The sequence below is a fragment of the Gopherus flavomarginatus genome, chromosome 1, assembly GCF_025201925.1.
Source record: "Gopherus flavomarginatus isolate rGopFla2 chromosome 1, rGopFla2.mat.asm, whole genome shotgun sequence".
NCBI lineage: Eukaryota > Metazoa > Chordata > Testudines > Testudinidae > Gopherus > Gopherus flavomarginatus.
Window position 1 is genome coordinate 403,948 of NC_066617.1, and position 17,421 is coordinate 421,368.

Below are 17,421 nucleotides of genomic sequence, written 5' to 3' on the forward strand. Positions count from 1 at the left end.
TCTTGTTTCCCTTTATTCCCATAGCTAGTTTGAACTCATTTTGTGTCTTTGCCTTTCTAATCTTGTCCCTGCATTCCTGTGTTATTTGCCTATATTCATACTTTGTAATCTGACCTAGTTTCCATTTTTTACATGACTCCTTTTTATTTTGTAGGTCATGCAAGATCTCGTGGTTAAGCCAAGGCGGTCTTTTGCCACATTTTCTATCTTTCCTACCCATCGGAATGGCTTGCTTTTGGCCCTTAATAGTGTCCCTTTAAAAAACTGCCAACTCTCCTCAGTTGTTTTTCCCCTCAGTCTTGATTCCCATGGGACCTTACCTATCAGATCTCTGAGCTTACCAAAATCCGCTTTCCTGAAATCCATTGTCTCTATTTTGCTGTACTCCCTTCTACCCTTCCTTAGAATTTCCAACTCTATGATTTCATGATCACCCAAGCTTCCTTCTACTTTCAAATTCTCAGTGAGTTCCTCCCTATTTGTTAAAATCAAGTCTAGAACAGCTTCCCTCCTAGTAGCTTTTTCAATCTTCTGAGATAAAAAGTTGTCTGCAATGCAGTCCAGGAACTTATTGGATAGTCTGTGCCCCGCGGTGTTATTTTCCCAACATATATCTGGATAGTTGAAGTCCCCCATCACCACCAAATCTTGGACTTAGGATGATTTTGTTAGTTGTTAAAAAAAAGCCTCATCCACCTCTTCCACCTGATTAGGTGGCCTGTAGTAGACTCCTAGCACGACATCACCCTTGTTTTTTACCCCTTTTATCCTAACCCAGAGACTTTCAACACTTCCGTCTCCTGTGTCCATCTCCACCTCAGTCCAAGTGTGTACATTTTTAATATATAAGGCAACACCTCCTCCCTTTTTCCCCTGTCTGTCCTTCCTGAACAAACTATATCCATCCACACCAACATTCCAAACAGATCTTTCAACGTTCCAATTAGTTGAGTCTATCATTTTAAGGCATGTTTTCCCATCTTTTAATCATTCTCATGGTTCTCTGAATATTCTCCAATTCACCAACATCCTTCTTGAATTGTAAACACCAGAAATGAACACAGTACTCTAGCATCCCAGGATCTCTTTAGCTCTTTTGTACACAGTGTTGTACCTGGAGCTCATGTTCAGCTCATTATCCACCAAGAACCTCAAATCTGTTTCAGAATCACTTCCTTCCAGGCTAGAGTCTCCCATCCTGTAAGTATGGCGTACTGTCTTTGTTCCCAGATGTATACATTTACATTTGGGCATATTAAAACTCATATTGTTTGGTTGCACACAGTTTACTAAGCAATCTAGATTGCTCTGCATCAGCGACCTGTCCTCTTAATTATTTACCACTGCCCCAATTTTTGTGTCATTTGCAAATTTTATCAGCAATGATTTTGTTTTCTTTCAGGTCATTGGTAAGATGTAAAATAGTGTAGGGCCAGAGGCATGGATGGCAAGAAGGAGGGAGAGATTGGGGCCGGGGAGGCAGGGGGGATGTATGTGAGTAGCCATAGCAGTGGGTGTGATGGTGGGAATGTTGGAGCAGTGTCCAAACTGTTTGAGGGTGAGGAGAGGCAGAGCAGGGGAGTCTAAGCAGTTGGAGGCAATATGGAGACGTTAGAATTGGGGGAGGGTCTTGGTACAATGCAGGAAAGAATGGAGTGGAAAGGAGAGGGTTGGAGCTGTGCAGTGGGGAAATTAGTGAAGCTACACTTGCTCCCCTTCCTCTTACACTTCACAGCAGAGTCTTAGTCTGTGAGGCACTCAGTAGTTCGGGACCTGGCTACTTCAGAGACCACCTTATCCTCCATGGCTCCGCAGCCACAGAGACAATGCAGCTGGACAGAAGCACAGTTAGGTTGCCCAGTGAGGATGACAGCCAGGATTCTGGCATAGAGAATGCTCTACGGACCACCCTGCTAAAAAGATCACACTGCCATTGTTGAGATCACCCCTGATCTGTGTAGGTTTGGATCCCACAATCATCACAGTACTATCTGCATACTTCTCACCCTATTTTCCTCAGCTTTCGCACCCATGCCTTGCCTTGCTAGTCTGCGTTTTTTAAAATCCAGTTTACACAGAACTTTTTGCACTACTGTATTTACACCAATGCCAACTGTCTCTGCTGGGACATTGTACAGGCATAGCTAAACCCCATGTATTGCTAGAGCCTGTTTGTAAACTGGTCAAGGAATATCAGCCTGTTATGGCAAAGGCTCGTGTCAGTCGGCATATAGGATAGGGCTGGGTTGTGAGGGGCTTGGAAGTTCTTTCCTGTCATGGCATGCTGAACTTGCTGGTTTGTGTCTTTCAGACTTCTGGGACACAGCCGGACAGGAGAGATTCCAGAGTATGCATGCATGCTATTACCACAAGGCCCATGCTTGTATCATGGTAAGGGCATTCTTCTGGCTTTCACTCTGTGTGTGCAAAGGATTCCTGGCTGGTAACAGAACCTGTTTAGTATGCATCCTACACATTACCTTTAATAATGTTACTCCAAGTATAGCCTCTTAAGGCCAGAGTGGCTGAACTGGAGGAGCTAAGGGAGACAGAGAGGTGCACAGAGGAGACTCTCCAGGACACAGCAGAGCGGTCCTACCCCCACCCTCTGTGCTGCTGAGGAATATGAAGGTCTTGGGGAAGGAGAACATCAAACTGGAGCAGATGGAAACAATCCCATAGTTGGGACCCTCCTTTCAGATGATGCCATGGTATCTTCTCACACTGAGGATATCTCTCCAAGGGAGGGGACCCCAGTTATTGGAAGAGACTGGTAATAGTAATGGGGGATTTGATTATTAGAAATATAGATAGTTGGGTTTGCGATGACCAGGAGAACTGCATAGTAAATTGCATGCTGGGTGTGAAAGTTGCAGATCTTTCAAGACATCTAGACAGACTTATGGGCAGTGCTAGGGAGGAGCTGGTGGTCATGGTTCATGTGGGTACCAGTGACATAGGGGAAGGTAGGCAAAAGGTTCTGGAGGTCACATTTAGGCTGCTAGGTAAGAGACAAAAGTCTAGGACTTCCATTGTCTGATATGCTTCCAGTTCCAAGCAGAGAGCCAGGTAGACAGGCATCACTGCAGGGTCTCAATGCATGGATCAGACAGTGATGTAGAAATGAGGGGTTTAGATTTATTAGGAACTGCGTAGCCTTTTAGGAAAGGAGGAGCCTATATGGGAAGGATGGGCTCACCCTAAATCAAAATGGAACCAGGTTTCTGGCACTTAAAATTAAAAAGGTCGTAGAGGAATTTTTAAACAAAGGGCTGGGGAAAGCTGAAAGGTGTGGAGGAGAACGTGGTGCAGACAGAGACATTCCTTAGGGGAGGATCTATTAATGGGAGTTCTCTGTCCTAGTAAAAAAGTTCATAAAGTACAGGTAGAAGCTTAAGAGAAACAGTCAAATGAAAGAGAGTCCCACTCGGTTACATCACACGAAGGCAGACAATTAAATATTGACAAATTTTATAAGCGCCTATAGACAAATGAAAGAAGTCTAAATACTAAAATGAGTGAACTTGAGTGCCTGGTATTAAGTGAGGCTATTGATATCACAAATACTTGAGGGAATGATGATAATCAATGGGACAGGGTAATACCAAGGTACAAAATATAAAGGAATGGCAGAGTAGGTCAGGCTGGTTGGGGAGTGGCACTATATGTGAAAGAAAGCACAGAGTCAAATGTAGTAAAAGTCATAAATGAATCAAACTGCCATAGAATTTCTGTGGATAGTAATTCCATGCTATAATATTAAGAGTATAGCAGTAGGAATATACTGCCGACCGCCTGACCACAATGGTAATGGTGATTTATAAAATGCTCAGGGACTTTAGAGAGGCTATAAAAATTGAAAAGTTAATAATAATAGGATATTTTAACTATCCCCATATTGACATGTCACCTCAGGATGGGATGTAGAAATAACATTTTTAGACACTATGAATGACTGCTTCTTGGAGCAGCTTGTACTGGAACCCACAAAGGCAGAGCCAATTCTTGATTTAGTGGCACACAGGATCTGGTCCAATGGGTATATATAGCTAAATCACTCAGTAATAGCGACCATAATGTATTGAAAATTAACATCCTTGTGTGGGGTGAAATACCAAAGAAGCCCACCTCTGTAGTATTTAACTTCAGAAAGGGGAACTACTCAAAAATGAGGAAGCTAGTTAAACAGAAATTAAAAGGAACAGTCACAAGAGTGAAATGCCTGCAAGCTGCATGGAACATTTTAAATAACACCATAATAGAGGCTCAAATTAAATGTATACCCCAAATAAAAAAATAGTAAGAGGACCAAAAAAAATGGCACACAGCTAAACAACAGAGTAAAAGAAGCGGTTAGAGGCAAAAAACCTTTCTTTAAAAATTAGAAGTCTGAAGAAAATAGAAAGGAGCATAAACTCTGGCAAGTCAAGTGTAAAAGTATAATTACGCAGGCCAAAAAAGAATTTGAGGACCAACTAGCAAAAGACTTAAAAGTATTTTTTGCTGTAGTTTTTAAGTACCTCCAAAGCAGGAAGTTTGCCAAACAATCAGTGGGGCCACTTGACAATCAAGATGCTAAAGGAGCACTCAAGGAAGACAAGGCCATTGCAGAGAAGCTAAATGAATTCTTTGCATCTGTCTTCACAGCAGATGATGTAGAGGAGATTCCCACATCTGCACCGTTCTTTTTAGGTGACAAATCTGAGGAACTGTCCCAGACTGAGGTGTTGAGAGAGGAGGTTTTGACACAAATTGATAAACAGTAGTAGTAAGTCACCAGGACCACATGGGATTCACCGAAGTGTTCTAAAGGAACTCAAATAAGAAATTGCAGAACTAGTAACTGTGGAATGTAACCTATCGCTTAAATCAGCCTCTGTACCAGATGACTGGACGATAGCTCCAGGAGCAATCCTAGCAATTGCAGGCCAGTAATCCTAACTTCAGTACTAAGCAAAATGATTGCAACTATAGTAAAGAACAGAATTATCAGACACATAGATAAAGATGGTTTGGGGAACAGTCAACATGGCTTTTGTAAAGGGAAATTGTGCCTTACCAATTTATTAGAATTCTTTGTGAAGGTCAACAAACTTGTAAACAAGGGTGATCTGGCTGATACAATGTACTTGGACTTTCAGAAAGCCTTTGATAAGGTCCTCCACCAAAGGCTCTTAAGCATAATAAGCTGTCAGGATATGAGGGAAGGTCCTCTCATGGATCAGGGACTGATTAAAAGACAGGAAATAAAGGGTAGAGATAAATAACCAGTTTTCACAGTGGAGACAGGTAAATAGTGGGGTTCTCCAGAGATCTGTACTGGGGCCAGTGCTGTTCAACATGTTCATAAAGGATCTGGGAAAAGGAGTAAACAGTGAGGTGGCAGAGTTTACGGGTGATACAAAATTATTCAAGCTAGTTAAGTTCAATGCAGACTGCCACGACTTACAAGGGACCTCACAAAACTGGGTGACTGGGCAACAAAGTGGCAGATGAAATTCAATGTTGATAAATGCAAAGTAGGGAACACTGGAAAACAACTGTACATCCCAAAGAATGGGGTCTAAATTAGCTGTTACCACTCCAGAAAGATCCTGGAGTCAGTGTGGATCATTCTCTGAAAACATCTGCTCAGTGGGCAACATCAGTCAAAAAAGTGACAGACTCATTAGGAGGGGGATAGATAATAAGATGGAAAATATCATAATGCCACTATATAAGTCATGTTGTGCCCACACCTAGAATACTGTGTGCCATTTAGGTCCCTCCCATCTCAAAAAAGATATGTTGGAATTGGAAAAGATACAGAGAAAGGCAACAAAATGATTACGGGTATGGAACAGCTTCCAGATGAGGAGAAGTTAAAAAGACTGGGACTGTTCAGGTTGGAAAAGAGACAACTAAGTGGAGATACAATGGATGTTAATAAAATCATGACTGGTGTGGAGAAAGTGAATAAGGAAGTGTTATTTACCCCTTCACATAACACATGAACCAGGCGTCACCCGATGAAAATAATAGGTAGCAGGCTTAAAACAAACAAAAGGATGTACTACTTCACCCATTGCACAGTCAACCTGAGGAACTCACTGCCAGGGGATGTTGTGAAGGCCAAAATTATAACTTGGTTCAAAAAATAATTAGATAAGTTCATGGAAGATAGGTTCATCAGTGGCTATTAGCCAGGACTATCAAAGATGCAACTCCATCCTCTGGGTATCCCTAAGCCCTTAACTGCCAGATGCTGGAACTGGACAATGGGATGGCTCGATAATTACCTTGTTCTTTTCACTCCCTCTGAAGCATCTGGCACTGGCCACTGTCAGAAGACAAGTTATTGAGTTAGATCAGTGGTTCCCAAACTGGGGTTTGTGAACAAATGTTACAGGGGGTTCTTGGGGAAAAATTCCCTAATGGTGGTCAGAGCTGTTCCTAGGGACCCCGGGCAGCATGGGGCCAGCAGCACAGAGCCCCTGGACCTTCAAGAGCTAAGCAGATCAAAGTAAGCGTATCTATCACACTGAGGAGATTTAAACTTCAAGATTCCTTATAAGAAATGGAAAGGGAGCTGCATGTTTTTTGCTGTTTTTAAAATTAAATAGGCAGCTAGTGTTGTTTTTAAAATTATTGTGAAGAACAAGTTTAAGCTTTGTTGTAACGTGTCTTGTTTGCCTGGACTGCTTAAGACCTGAATGCTTGTGTCGGAGGGACTCTTGAGCTGGCTTCTTAAATACCTTCATGCTGTTTCACATGATGAAACATGGAAGCCTTGTCTTATAACAGGCTTATTCAAAGTGATACAAGCTACGAAAGTGAGATCTTGGAAGAGTGTTGCCGTTTTCCTAATGTAATAAAAATACTGTAATGATAAATAATAATAGTGTGTAATAAGCATGTCTTAAAAACAAATTTTATATTTCCACGTCACTGCTTTTATAATTTATACTCGGATAAATCCTGGAAATATTCATTTTTAGGAGGGAGTTCACAAGACTTGACATTTTAGTGAAAGGGGTTCACAGGTTGTTAAAGTTTGGGAACCACTGAGCTAGATGGACCTTTGGTCTGACCTAGTATGGCCATTCTTATGTTCTTACATAGTGCTGTAAATATTTCCTTTCCTGGCTTGCTGTTGACAGTCTTTCCTATACTGTTCACCTGTTCCTTCTCCCGTCATTGTTTAGCTTTAGCACCTTTCACCTTTCCTTGTAACTCCGTCCCTCCACCCCTTTGTATTTCTGCTGTTTGCTCAACTCCGTCCAATTCATGTATAGCTTTCCAGTAATATCATACCCAGAACAGGATGCACTTTTCCTGGTGCAATCACATCAAAGCCATGTAGAGAGGTCTGTCCCTCTGTTGCTTTGTGACTCGGTGCCTTGGAGCTGCAGCACAATGCTGCATTGGTCTATTCTGCAGGATTAGTGCCTTGTAAATTCATGTCCCATTTGCTGCCTCCTCTCACTGCCTGTGTCTTTCAGCCATTGCTGCTTCCCATTGCTGGAGTTTCCTGCCCAGATGTGTTCCCTTTCCAGGCTTTAATCTCTTTACTCTCCTCTGTCCACACTGTTATTCTCAGCTCCTCTTAACTTAGCATCATTTGTAAACCTCACTAACCCCATGTTGCTGACTCCCTTGTCTAGATCATTAATGAAGTTTGTAAATCAGACTCGGCCTGACACCTATCCTTTCAGAGTACATTAGACTTTTCCTCACCCTCCTTATTGTTAAGGGCGAGTATCCTCAGCACTATACAAGGCACGTTGTGCAGAGAGACCAAGAGGCTGATGATAGCTTAGTGCAGGAAGTGGGGCTGGTTTTATTTTTAATGGCTTGGTGATAGTTTGCCATTTACCATAGCCTCTGTTTTACCACCTTCCTGCCAGTTGTCAGCCCCTATGCTGGGGTCTGGTCTAAGCCAATTGTAATTAATTCTGACGCTGAGGTTCCATGGAATGCTGTATCAAACATTTTGATCCAATCTAAATAATCTCCCTTCAGCATCTTCCCTTCAGGCACTAACTCTGCAATTCTGTGTGTTTAAAAAGAAAGGCAGTGATTTTGCATGGTGGAATGAGATCTTTGCAAATGCTCAGTGCAGTGGGTTGCTCAGGGACTGTCCAGCTGCAGGCCTGGTGACAGGTGGCTCCTCCTTGGCAGGTGTTTGATGTGCAGAGGAAGGTCACCTACAAGAACTTGAATAACTGGTACAAGGAGCTGAGAGAGTTCCGCCCAGAGATCCCCTGCATTGTGGTGGCCAACAAAATTGATGGTGAGTGTTTCTGCCTCTTAGCCTTTCAGTGCTGTGGGATGGTCCTTTTGTGATATGGCTGAGGGAAGTGACCACCTGGCTGGTCCCAAGGGCTTCTTGGAGATGGGACTCCATCAGTCATATTTTACTAGATAAAGTGCGGGCCTTTCACAGCATGTTTTTGCCTCTTGACTTTGTTTTGCTCAGAAAAAGAAACTGAAAACACACATTTGTTTTCAGCACAGACGTAAATATATAGCACAGTTAGCTGAGCTCTGCCCTGATATCCCCCAGTAACCTTCCTATCCCCTCCCCTAACAGCAACTTGCACCACACTGGCCAGCTGGCACAGCCCTCTTAGCTCACCAGGTTCCCTGACCTGGCTGCTGTTCATAGTCCGTATTGTGGAAGGACCCAGAGGCCCCATCCAGATCAGGCCCCTTTGTGCATAGGATGAGACTGTCCCTGCCCCAAAGAGATTGCAGTCTGCTTTGGGACAAGAATCAACAAGTGAGTGTGACAAACTGTGGAAAAGCAGTGGAGGGAGGGCAAAGGTGATGGTTCTATGCCAACACCGGTACGCTGCAAGTGTCCTAGGAGGTGAACCACTGTTAGCAATAGTGTGAAACGTTTGAAAGGACATCCCTAGCACAGACAGCCATGCAGGCCTGGGAGCTGGGACAGATGACGAGTAATGCTCCATTGTTTACACTGCACCAGATGTCCCTCAGTGAGGTGAGAGTCCCTGTCGGTCTCTCTGTGGAAAGCCTTGACCAGCAACAAAAAGGTCCTTTTCCATCCTGTACTTCCTTGCTAACTGTTAGCTTAGCCTGCCACCCTTTGCAGGGACCTCTCGTTGTCAGGAGGCACCATCCAAACCATGTGGTGTATGAAGGGGGCCTTGCCAGCGAGATGCCCTCATGCAGGTTGCATGGATTCCTTCTCTATGCTGTCCCAGGGCATGCTTGGCCTGCTACCAGCAGTGATGGCTCAACAACTGCTTCTCCTTTGCTCCTTCAGCGGATATGAAAGTGACTCAGAAAAGCTTCAACTTTGCCCGGAAGTTCAATCTGCCCTTCTATTTTGTCTCAGCTGCAGATGGCACCAACGTAGTGAAGGTATATCTTGGCTATGTTAGGTGGGACTGGTGCCAAGCTGCCTGGGGACGTGAGAAGGAGCAGGGGTTCTTTCTGAGACAGGATGTTTCACTGGCTGCCTCACAGGTGTGGGGGGTCCCATTGCTGGGGGGTTGTCTCATGGCTGGTTTCTCTAGAGTGCTTTAGGGTTGGGGGGAAAGTCTTGTGCATTCACCTGGGGTTGGGCATCTCAGACACCTCTCTCATTCCCAGAGTGACAAGTGCCCCTCTTTCTCCTCAGCTCTTCAGCGATGCTATCAAACTGGCCGTTGCGTACAAACAGAATTCAGGGGATTTTATGGATGAGGTCATGCGGGAGCTAGAGGTAAGAGAGCCCTGCCTAAAGCTCGCCTCCCTCTTCTTAGTGGTTGCCAGCACCACCCACGTTCCCTCACTAGGAAAAAGCCCCCAGTCCCAGCTCAGAGTGGGTGAGGCAGACCCTGTGTTGGGAGCGTTGTGGGGATCCTGTACAGACAGTTCCAGATTAGGGGTGAGGGGATGAGGTGCTGTGTTGGGAGTGCTATGGTGGGGTGGGGAATGGCTGGTTCCCATTTGCTTCTCACCATTCCCCCGTCCTGCTCCCTTCCAGAACTTTGAACTGCAGAAAAAAGGAGAGGACTTGGATAAAGAGGAGAACTACCCTGAGGAGAAGCCCCCATCCACCTGAGCCCAGGCCTCAGACCAACCTTGTGCTGCTCCCTATCGCCCAGCTTCTTCATGGTTGGTCAGAACCATCACTCTCTGTCAGGGGAGAGCAGATTTCTCATGCACTGGCCGTGCTGGGAGCCTATGGCTGGGACCATCCCTCCCTGGGAGGGAGACTGTTTGGGCCTGATCTTCCTGGCCTGGACCCCATCCTCCTGAGCATCCGGGACACAGAAGGAACAAGAATACATGTGACTGCTGCCTGCCCCTGTGGGAGGGAAGGAGGGCATTTGCTGAGGTGTTGGGCCACTGCCTGCCCTGCAGGGAAGGGTCCTGCCCAGGTGTCTATAAGCAGAGCCCAGATTGAGAAAACCAACACTAAAGGATTGTTTTACAAAGCGTTAAGCCTGGGTCCTTCCTGCACCCAAACCATGTTTGAATAGCAGCCCTTCCCATTGCTGTTTCAACCCAGCCAGCTCTACCTCTCAACCCCCCCACCCCACCACCGTACCAGCCCATCCATTCCACCCCAATGCTTCTCTGGCTCTGTGTGTGCCACCCTTCCTCGTGCCCACTGTTCCAGCCCAGCTGGCTCTGTGTACCACCCTTCTCCACCCACACTGTCCCAGCCCACTACGAGCCATCCCCCCTTCCTCGGTCCACCATTCTAGCCCAGCTGGCTGTGTGCAGCCCCTGCTCCTGTGTGGTTCTGGGCATGGCATAAAAGGCTGAATAGAACAGAGGCAGAGCTGGTTCTGTTGTGGGCACTGTTTTACTTCTGCGGTGAGGTAAGTGCTCAGTCTCCATCCACAAGGACAACGGGAAGGATGGGAGCTGCATGCTGGTACAGAGTCCTCTAGCGCAGTGGGCAAAGCATCAGAAATGGCCACTGTCCATCTCAGCCTCCGCTGTGCTCTGCTCCCCTCCCTTCTCAAGTCCCCTTTCCCTTCAGGCCCTGTAGGAACTCGTTCAGCTTCCTGAAGAAGTCAGACAGACTGCTGTGGATTGACAGGCACAGGCCTGGCCTGGGCCTGGGCCTGGGCCTGGGCCTGGGCCTGACTTTCCCCAAGATCCAGTCATGAAAGTGCAGAGTGGAACTGTAGACTCCTGGCCTCTGTGCCTTGGCGCAGCCCAGCCCCCAGCTGGTGACTCCAATAACCCAGAAGCGCTTTGACCTTTCCTCTGCGCACATGAGGGGGCCTCCGCTGTCGCCCTGCAGCAGGGGAGAGAGGTCTGAGGCAAAGCCAGCTCCTCACGGTGCGTCAGGCTTGGCAGTAGGGGTGACTCCTTGAAAGAGGATTAAGGACCCACAACCCCTCTGGCATCAGCCACTGGGAGACATTTGTCAGCTAGAGCTCAGAGGAAGGGGCTCACTCCCAAGGCCTGGCTAGCATTGGCAAAGCCCTAGCACATGTTCCAAAAGGGGACAATCTTGCAGTGCCCCCCACCCCTGGGAATGGACTGTCTAGGGGCTGCAGCCAGGGCTTCCCCAATCAGGAGTCAGCTGCATTTCGGTGTTAGCTCATAGCTGAGCAGTCAGCTCCCTCCCCTTCCTCCTCCCATACAGAGCCCTCTTGGGTACCACACCTCTGAATGCCGCCACTATGCAGCGGCGCTGTGGCACGGGGCCTTCCTCCCAACTCTGTGTACTACGGGCAGAGTGTCTGTCTCACTGGCCCTGAGCAGTAGCTGCGCTCTGAATCCCAAGAGCGCCTGACCCAAATTGGGTCTCTGAGTCATTGACATTAAAGATAAAAACTGTCTATTGTGCCCCTCTTGTCCATTCCTGTATGGTTTCCTGTGGCCTGTTCCCTAGTGTTCTGGCCGGTTCCATTGCTGTGGACACTTAAATGGGACTCTTCCCGCTTCCTTTGGGAGACTGCCACAGCCCAACACAGCTCATTGTGGGCTCTACAATCCCCCTCCTTTTGCATAGCCTCCCTGGGGCTTTACACCCCTAATATAGTGACAGAGAGAAAAGCAGAGGTTTCCAGCTGAGATTACCCAGGAGATGGGCAAATGGAAGGAGTTCTGGCAGCAGGCAGACAGAGGAGAAGATTCCCATACCACCAGGTAGAGAGAGGCCAGTGCTGCTGGACAAGCAGAAGGACCGGGGCATGGGTTTTAAAATGGGGTGGGACAGTTTGGAAGGGACTGGGCACCAGTGGAGGAGCTTGGGGGTGGGTGAGGAGGAATGATGGGGTTGCACTTCCTTTTGTATGCCAGAAACAGAGTCATCTGGGACTAAAGGAGACCATAGCCAAGGGTGCCAAAACTCTTCAGGTTGGAGGAGATGGGGGAGGATCTGGTGGGAAAGGAGAGGGAAGCAGAGCCCTGGGTAGGGATATTGAGGAAGAGGAGGCAGGGTCCCAGGTGAGGATTCCAGCAGAGCAGGGGAAAGTGAGAATTCTAGGCAGGGATCCCAGAAGAGAGATTGTGAGGCCACAGCATGAGCATTTGAGTGGAGCTGGGGAGGATGCTGCAGTGAGAGGGCTCTGGCCTGCGTACCTGGCAGCTGTCGACACCTCCTTGCTCGTACCCTGCACACAGGTTGTTGCTGGCGATGGCCCCGTTGTACCAGCGGCTACTGTTACAGGTTGTGATGTCAAGGAGATGCACCTTGGCTTCCTGCAGGATGTCGGCTGTTTCCTGGGCTGCAGAGACATGAAGAATATTTACTGCACAGCTCTTAGCCCTATCTCCCGTTTCCCAATGCGCCACATGGGTGTGCCCCTCCCCCAGTGCCCAACCTTCACTCTGTCAGGTTTGTGGGAGCTGGTTCTGCTAATGCATCCCCTCCTCCTCTCCCCTTGCCTGGGCGGGTGGTTTGGATCCAGCCCTCGGTGGGCACATGCCCTTGGCCCAGTGAGGTGAGCTGTGAGGGCACTGGCACTGTCAGGAGGGGCAGCTGCTGTCTTTTCCCAGCAGCAGAGGCCTAGACCTTCAGGCTAGCCAGACCCCAGTCGTCCCAGATGAGGTCACTGTGTCTCTGCTGGGATAGGTGCCCAGTTAGACTGATCAGGGAGCCTGGGGTTCTCACATGTCTCTTGCGTGACTCCCCAGCCGCTGATGTAGCAGTGGGACAGGTTCGACACCTCCACCATGGCATCGGGCAGGCAAGCGGGCTGTGCGTAATCATTGCACTCGATTGGCTGGTCGAGCTCCAGCAGAGCGATGTCGTTGCTCTCCATGCGCGGCTCGTAGTGCTCATGCTGCACCACTTGTTTGATGGAGCGCACCTGGGCCTCAGGGCCACGCTGAGATAGCTGGGACGCACCTATCACAACACGCCACTGCGAGAGCAGCCTGGAGACCAGAGTGGGAGTCAGTCACGGGGAGGAGGTGGGAGGGGATAGAGTGGCTCCTCTCCCGGCCAGTGCAGGGCCCCAGAGAGATGAACTGTATCTGGGTGCATTGCACTGCCCTATTGTCTGAGGTACAGGAGAGAGAGCAGCAGCAGGGAGCCAGGTACAGAAAAACAATGGCCAGCTGCTCTGACAGTGTGTTCTCCAGCCTGCTCTCACCTGGGACAAGCTGTCAGTCAGTGCTCATGCACACCAGGGGCTCAGCCTAGGCTGTGTTGATGCCTGGCCAGGGAGCGGTGCCAGGCTGTGGGATAGGCCATGGTGCCCAGCTGTCTCTCCCCATAAGGATCAGCCCCATGGCCTGGCCAGTTTCATGGCATTGCCCAGATGCCCTTCTGGCTTGCAAGTGCTGGGAGTACATTGAACAGTGGGTTGGTGGCCTGACCTGATGGCCCCCTGCCTGGCCTGTGAGGGCCCCCCACCCCCAAGGTCACCCGTCTCACCTTCTCTTGGCTTTGAAGCAGTGAGCTGCTGTGAGGACCCAGCGAGTGCTGATGAGGGACCCACCACATGAATGCCGGGGGCCCATTCGGGTGGGGATCTGGATGCTGACGAGCCAGGGCCAGGCCCCTGGCAGAGCATCTACACCACCCACGATCCGCATCCCGCCGTAGCCAGACATCAGGGGGCGGCGCCCACAAACTGCACTAGAGACAAGTGCGTTACTGCCCTGCTGCCTGTGGCCTGACTGAAGGCAGTAGGGATTTGACACTTCCCCTCGGCTGACCTTTGCCCCAGCCTGTTTCTGTCTCACTCCCCAGGTCTTGCCATGCATCTTCTGTGTCATGCCAAATGCTTCTCCCTGGACAGAGCACGTGGGCAGCAGCAGGGCCTAGGAGCCCTGTGTGTTACCCACCCCATGTGAGATGGCCCATGGGATTTATATGCCAGGGCCTTATTTCTAACCGAAGAGGCACAGATGTCACCTGAACCTGGGCGTGACCCTGAGAAGGGGGCAGGAATCCCTGTCATTCAGGACAGCCTCATGTTGGGGGGAAGCCAATGCCCTTTGGTGCTTGGGAAGTGCCCCATCAGGGCCACTCTCAGTATTTCCTCTTATGGCCCAGGTGTCACTTACTCACAGCTGCCATTCATGCTGTGCATGGGCCAGACCAGGGTGTGGAACAGGAGGAGGGAGAGCAGCAGCATCTTCCACCGGAGCACCAGATGCCTGCATCTACTGAGACTTGCCTCACCACTCGTGACATCATAAACCAAGTTCTGGGCCTCCATCCAATCAGTGTCTGGCCAATATGACATCACATAGGTCTCTGGTTTCCTCCTTTCTTTGTGACGAGCAAGAAGAGCTGAGAAGGTGCTGATGGAGGCTGTGAACACTGAGAGGGTGACATGGACGATGACTTCCATAGACGATGGAGATACCTCTGGGGCAGGTAGGAACAGGTAGGCTACTGGCTTCTGCTTACAGCACAGAGGGAAATCTCCCTGAACAGTGTATCCGGCTTGGCCAGCTCTCCTCCCATCCTGCTCTAGCTATAGTAGGGCACTCTGGGTGTATTACCCCACACAGTGTAGGTTGTGTGAGCCTGTTCTCTAGGCACTCTGTGCCCTGCTGAGGCATCATGGAGTAGCTGCCTACATTCTCCCAGAGTGCACTGATACATACACTAAAACAAGAAACATAGTACTGGCCAGACTCGGCAAGCTCCAACATCCTGCTAGTCCAGTGTCCTGTGCCCAACTGTCCAAAACCAGGTGCTCCAGAGGAAAGTGTAAGAACCCCAAAGCAGTAGATGAAGGGTAATCTGCTCCTCTCCCTCCCCACAAAGGTTAGATTCTAACCTTTAATTGTTGGAGATTGTGCTTCAGGATTTAATCCAATGTTTTATATTCCTCCCAATATCTCTTTTTGCATTAACTCTTATAAATCTGGATAGTCTCATTATCCATCTAAATGTCCAGTCCTTTTTGGATTTTTGCTAAATTTTTGTCCTTAATGACTTCCAGTGGCAAGGAGTTCCACAGACTATGTATTTTGATGGACAGTATTTTCTTTACTGGTTTTTGAATTTGCCACCTTTTGATTTACTCAAATGACCCCTTGTCCCTGTGCTGTGAGAAAGGGAGAACAGAAGCTCCTGATCCAGCTTCACTAGATCATTAATTACTTTATAGATTTGTATCATGTCCCCTTTTATTCATCTCTTCTCTAAAGTAATAATCCCAATCTTTTCAATCTCTCTTCATATGATAGTTTCCCCAGGCCTCTGAGTATTCCCAATGCCTTTCTCTACACTCCTTCAAATTCTGCCATATCCAGGTGAGGCTGTATCATAACCTTAGTCCCACAGTTGGACCTTAGCATCCAAAATATGGGGGTTAGCATGAAAACCTCCAAGCTTAGTTACCAGCTTGGACCTGGTACCTGCTGCCACCACCCAAAAAATTAGAGTGTTTTGGGGCACTCTGGTCCCTCTGAAAAACCTTCCCTGGGGACCCCAAGACCCAAATCCCTTGAGTCTCACAACAAAGGGAAATAATCCTTTTTCCCTTCCCCCCTCCAGGTGCTCCTGGAGAGATACACAGACACAAGCTCTGTGAAACTACACAGAGAGACTCCCCCTCTCTGTTCCCAATCCTGGAAACAAAAAGTACTTTCCTATTCCCCCAGAGGGAATGCAAAATCAGGCTAGCAATCCAACACACAGATCTCCCCGATTTCTTCCTCCCACCAATTCCCTGGTGAGTACAGACTCAATTTCCCTGAAGTAAAGAAAACTTCAACAGGTCTTAAAAGAAAGCTTTATATAAAAAGAAAGAAAAATACATACAAATGTGCTCTCTGTATTAAGATGACACAACACAGGGTCAATTGCTTAAAAGAATATTGAATAAACAGCCTTATTCAAAAAGAATACAAATCAAAGCACTCCAGCACTTATATTCATGCAAATACCAAAGAAAAGAAACCATATAACTTACTATCTGATCTCTTTGTCCTTACACTTAGAAACAGAAGATTAGAAAGTAGAACTACTTTTCCAAAGCTCAGAGAAAGCAGGAAAACAGACAAAAGACTCAGACACAAACTCCCTCCACCCAGAGTTGAAAAAATCCGGTTTCCTGATTGGTCCTCTGGTCAGGTGCTTCAGGTGGAAGAGACATTAACCCTTAGCTATCTGTTTATGACACGCCCCCCAAATTGCAGACAGTGGGGAAGCTCACTGGCGGTGATTTCCTTCTAGAACTTTAAAATAAACAGATTAATACAACACATGCACCTTTACATATACCCCTAAGTATATAACTAACAGACTTTTACATTTTAAGAACACTTTTTAACTACTGAATTGTGGGAAACTCTTACGGGAGAGTGCATCAGCTACTTTGTTAGAAGCTCCTGTGATGTGTTGAATTTCAAAATAAAAATCTTGGAGAGCTAAACTTCAACGAAGAAGTTTTTTGTTGTTCCCCTTGGCAGTATGAAGCCACTTTAGTGCAGCATGGTCAGTTTGTAGTTGGAACCGCCGTCCCCAAACATATGGGCGTAGCTTTTTCACGGCGTACACAATGGCATAGCATTCCTTTTCACTGACTGACCAGTGACTTTCCCTCTCAGACAGTTTCTTGCTGAGAAACACGACAGGATGGAAGTTGTGATCTGTTGCTTCCTGCATGAGCACTGCTCCTATACCACGCTCAGATGCATCCGTGGTTACTAGGAATGGCTTGTCAAAGTCCGGGGCCCTGAGCACAGGGTCAGACATGAGCATCGCCTTAAGCTGGGTAAAGGCCTTTTGACACTCATCAGTCCACTTAACTGCATTTGGCTGGGTCTTTTTGCTCAGGTCGGTCAGTGGGGCAGCGATTTGGCTGTAGTGTGGTACAAATCGCCTGTAGTATCCGGCCAAGCCTAAGAAGGATTGGACCTGCTTCTTGGATCGTGGGACAGGCCACTTTTGGATAGCATACACCTTGGCCTGTAGGGGGTTTATGGTTCCTTGACCCACCTGGTGCCCCAGGTAAGTCACTCTGTTTTGGCCTATTTGACACTTTTTGGCCT

At 47.9% G+C, this 17,421-nt stretch overlaps 2 protein-coding genes across 10 annotated transcripts in view; one reads left to right on the plus strand and one right to left on the minus strand.

Annotated features, from left to right (window-relative positions):
- RABL2B (RAB, member of RAS oncogene family like 2B) overlaps positions 1–11,795 on the plus strand; it is a 53,481-nt gene extending 41,686 nt beyond the window's left edge. For 7 of the 9 annotated variants that reach the window (XM_050953376.1, XM_050953394.1, XM_050953369.1 and 4 more), the window contains 5 exons: positions 2,312–2,391; positions 8,161–8,272; positions 9,272–9,369; positions 9,629–9,712; positions 9,977–11,795. In XM_050953376.1, the coding sequence (XP_050809333.1) occupies positions 2,312–2,391; positions 8,161–8,272; positions 9,272–9,369; positions 9,629–9,712; positions 9,977–10,054 (452 nt within the window). In that variant the 3' untranslated portion in view covers positions 10,055–11,795. Of the gene's footprint in view, positions 1–1,735; positions 1,962–2,311; positions 2,392–8,160; positions 8,273–9,271; positions 9,370–9,628; positions 9,713–9,976 lie in introns of all 9 variants that reach the window. The other 2 variants (XM_050953404.1, XM_050953414.1) reach the window with 2 other exon arrangements.
- On the minus strand, positions 10,964–14,630 carry LOC127051329 (acrosin-like). Its single transcript, XM_050953572.1, has 5 exons — positions 14,476–14,630; positions 13,841–14,044; positions 13,073–13,338; positions 12,541–12,686; positions 10,964–11,245 (listed from the first exon to the last, which is right to left on the minus strand). The coding sequence occupies exons 1-5, from the start codon at positions 14,628–14,630 to the stop codon at positions 10,964–10,966; spliced, it is 1,053 nt and encodes a 350-aa protein (XP_050809529.1).
- Between the last annotated feature and the right edge of the window lie 2,791 nt (positions 14,631–17,421).